At 58.7% G+C, this 2504-nt stretch overlaps 1 protein-coding gene across 1 annotated transcript; it reads left to right on the top strand.

Moving 5' to 3' along the window:
• The first annotated feature begins 737 nt into the window (after window positions 1–737).
• Window positions 738–2504, top strand: H310_13555 (hypothetical protein). Its single transcript, XM_008881105.1, has 6 exons — window positions 738–796; window positions 849–1050; window positions 1099–1201; window positions 1246–1768; window positions 1831–2072; window positions 2144–2504. The coding sequence occupies exons 1-6, from the start codon at window positions 775–777 to the stop codon at window positions 2411–2413; spliced, it is 1362 nt and encodes a 453-aa protein (XP_008879327.1). The 5' UTR covers window positions 738–774; the 3' UTR covers window positions 2414–2504.

The raw sequence follows: 2504 nt of genomic DNA, 5'->3' as shown, positions 1-2504 counted from the left end.
CGGTCGTTGAACTTGACCGCGCCGTGGTGCGAGACAAACATGAGGGCGACATCCCTTCCTCGGTCGACGCCATGTTCCATGTTCTCGAAGCAGCAAGGGATGTTGCCATGAAAGCAGCGTCAGGTCGAGGGGAGCCACGCATGGAGGGGGCTGGAGGTGACGTCGTCACTTCCAACTTGAGTCCGTGTGCGCTGTCGCGGTGAAAGCGGCCTCATGGGCTGGGAGACTTGACGATGTTTGCGATTCGGGCGTGAGTGCATGGCTTCGACGGGCATCTATCCGATCGCACACTTTCCAGCCGTGCAGTGGCTAACCACGGTCGAGGAATCTCGTGCTCATCCTGCGATCGACTGCACGGACGACTCGAACGCCTCGCCAACACTCGTCCAAAGTACTGGTCATTACGCCCATGCTTATCTTCACTCAGTGGACTGCGGCGTTTGGAGTGATCAGCGCACAGCCATGGAGGACGCCGTGGCATCGAGCACCACGTCAAGGATTGGCTACCCGCCCCAACTCCCAGTCACCAAGTGAAGTCCTCTTGCGCTCTGCATCGTGTTCGCGGTCCCAGCAGCACAAACATGCAGCATTCCAGCGCATGCCAGGTTGCCCACTAGTCGGAGGAAGCGACGAGCGGGTGCACAGCGTTGCCGGCCTTGCATGAGCTTGGCCGGTCCAAGCGATGTTTGTCGCTGCAGCTTTATCTGAATAATTGTGAACTGTTCAGAATATATCTTGCGATCTTCCGTCCACTTCCCGACGACAGCAGGAGGCATGGCACCGACATCGACTCCAGGTCGATCCAGCACAGGAGTCACTCTGTCTGGCACTCACTTGTGTCCCATTAGAACGCGCCGTGCCTCTCGGCCTCATCCAGACGTTCGTGGACGAGTTCCACGCAGACCCTCGCTTCGTGATCGCGCAAAACGGCCTCACGTCGACGCACTGGCGCCACATTGTGTGCAATCGACGCGAGATTGCACGGCAAACGCATGCCTTTTCCAAGAAGCTCCCCGACATGGACGCGTGCAACCAGAACGAAACGGGCCGGTGCGTGTTATCGATTCGCGTCGACGACTCACGCGATGGACGGCGCAGGTGTTGGTTGTTTGCAACGGCTACGTTGATGCGCCGCGCGCTCCAGGCCAAGTACAACCTCGACAAGGACTTCGAGATCTCGCAAAACTTTTTCTTCTTCTGGGTGGGTTGTGTCCGCCGCGCCCATCGTGCTGACAAATCGTATAGGACAAATTTGAAAAGTGCAACTACTTTCTCGAAAACATCCTGGCGACGGCGTCCGAGTCGGTAGACTCGCGCGTCGTTGCGCATTTCCTCGCAGAGCCCACGACGGACGGTGGGCAATGGGACATGGCCGTCAACGTCGTCAACAAGTACGGCGCGTGCCCCAAGAACGTGTACGGCGAGTCATTCCAAACACTGGATACCGACCGGCTCAACTTTCTACTGGGGGCCAAGTTGCGCGACTTTGCCAAAGCGCTGCGCGAAATGCACGCGGCCGGCGCTACGGCCGACGCCATGCAAGCCGCCAAGCGGCCCATGCTTCAACTGTGCCATCGCATTCTCGCCATTCATTTGGGCACGCCGCCGACCGAATTCGACTTTGAAGTCCATGCCAAGGACGAAAGCCACATTCGCGTCGCGCGCATGACCCCCCGGACGTTTCTCTCGACCGTCGTCCCCATCGACGTCAACGACTACGTGTCGATCGTGCATGACCCACGCCACGCATTCGATACGATTCTCACGGGTACGTAGGGCATGGCAGCGACGTTTGAAAGGTCACAGCGCTGACGACGTCGTCGTGCCCAGTCGACCGCCTCGGCAATGTTGTCGAAGGCAACCCGATTCGATACCTCAACGTGCCGTCGGACGACCTGTGGAAGTGCGCCAAGGCCCAACTCGACGCCAACGTCCCCGTCTGGTTTGGATGTGATTGCGACGCCGACTCGGAGCTCGATGCGCATGGAATTTACTCGACTACCTTGTACGACCTCGACGCGGTCTTTGGTACGACGCTAGCGCTCGACAAGCGCGAACGCATGCGGTATCATGTACGTTCCGTGGTGGAGTGTGCATCTAGACGTGGCCGGAACGTATTGATGCGCCGCGTACCGGGTCGTAGAATGGAGCGATGACACACGCGATGGTGTTTGTGGGGTACAATTGTGTCGGCAGCGACGCTCGGCCAGTCGCGTGGAAAGTCGAAAACAGTTGGGGGCCGAAGCGCGGCGCCAAGGGCTTCGACGTGATGACGGCGGACTGGTTTGACCAGCACATGTACCAAGTCGTGGTGCGCAAGCAATTCCTCAAGCCAAGGCACGTCGCGATTTGGGAAAACGGAGTGCCCCTCGTCCTGCCAGTATGGGACCCCATGGGCAATTGCTTGCAGTAGGAACCAGAGCGTTCTCTCCAACACGCACGTCGATGTCGAACACAGACGTGATGGGCACAGATAAAACAACGTGAGGTTGGCCCAACACACA

Source organism: Aphanomyces invadans, assembly GCF_000520115.1.
Source record: "Aphanomyces invadans strain NJM9701 unplaced genomic scaffold supercont1.53, whole genome shotgun sequence".
Classification (NCBI taxonomy): Eukaryota; Oomycota; class Saprolegniomycetes; order Saprolegniales; family Verrucalvaceae; genus Aphanomyces; species Aphanomyces invadans.
This window is presented reverse-complemented; position numbering and strand designations above follow the sequence as displayed.

What these genes read in the sequence shown, in the direction of transcription:
- H310_13555 (XM_008881105.1), top strand. Translation starts at nt 775, where the DNA reads ATGGCACCGACATCGACTCCAG. An exon ending in AACCAGAACGAAACGGGCCG is followed by an intron (nt 1,051 to 1,098) that starts GTGCGTGTTATC and finishes TGGACGGCGCAG; the next exon opens with GTGTTGGTTGTTTGCAACGG. An exon ending in ATTCGATACGATTCTCACGG is followed by an intron (nt 1,769 to 1,830) that starts GTACGTAGGGCA and finishes CGTCGTGCCCAG; the next exon opens with TCGACCGCCTCGGCAATGTT.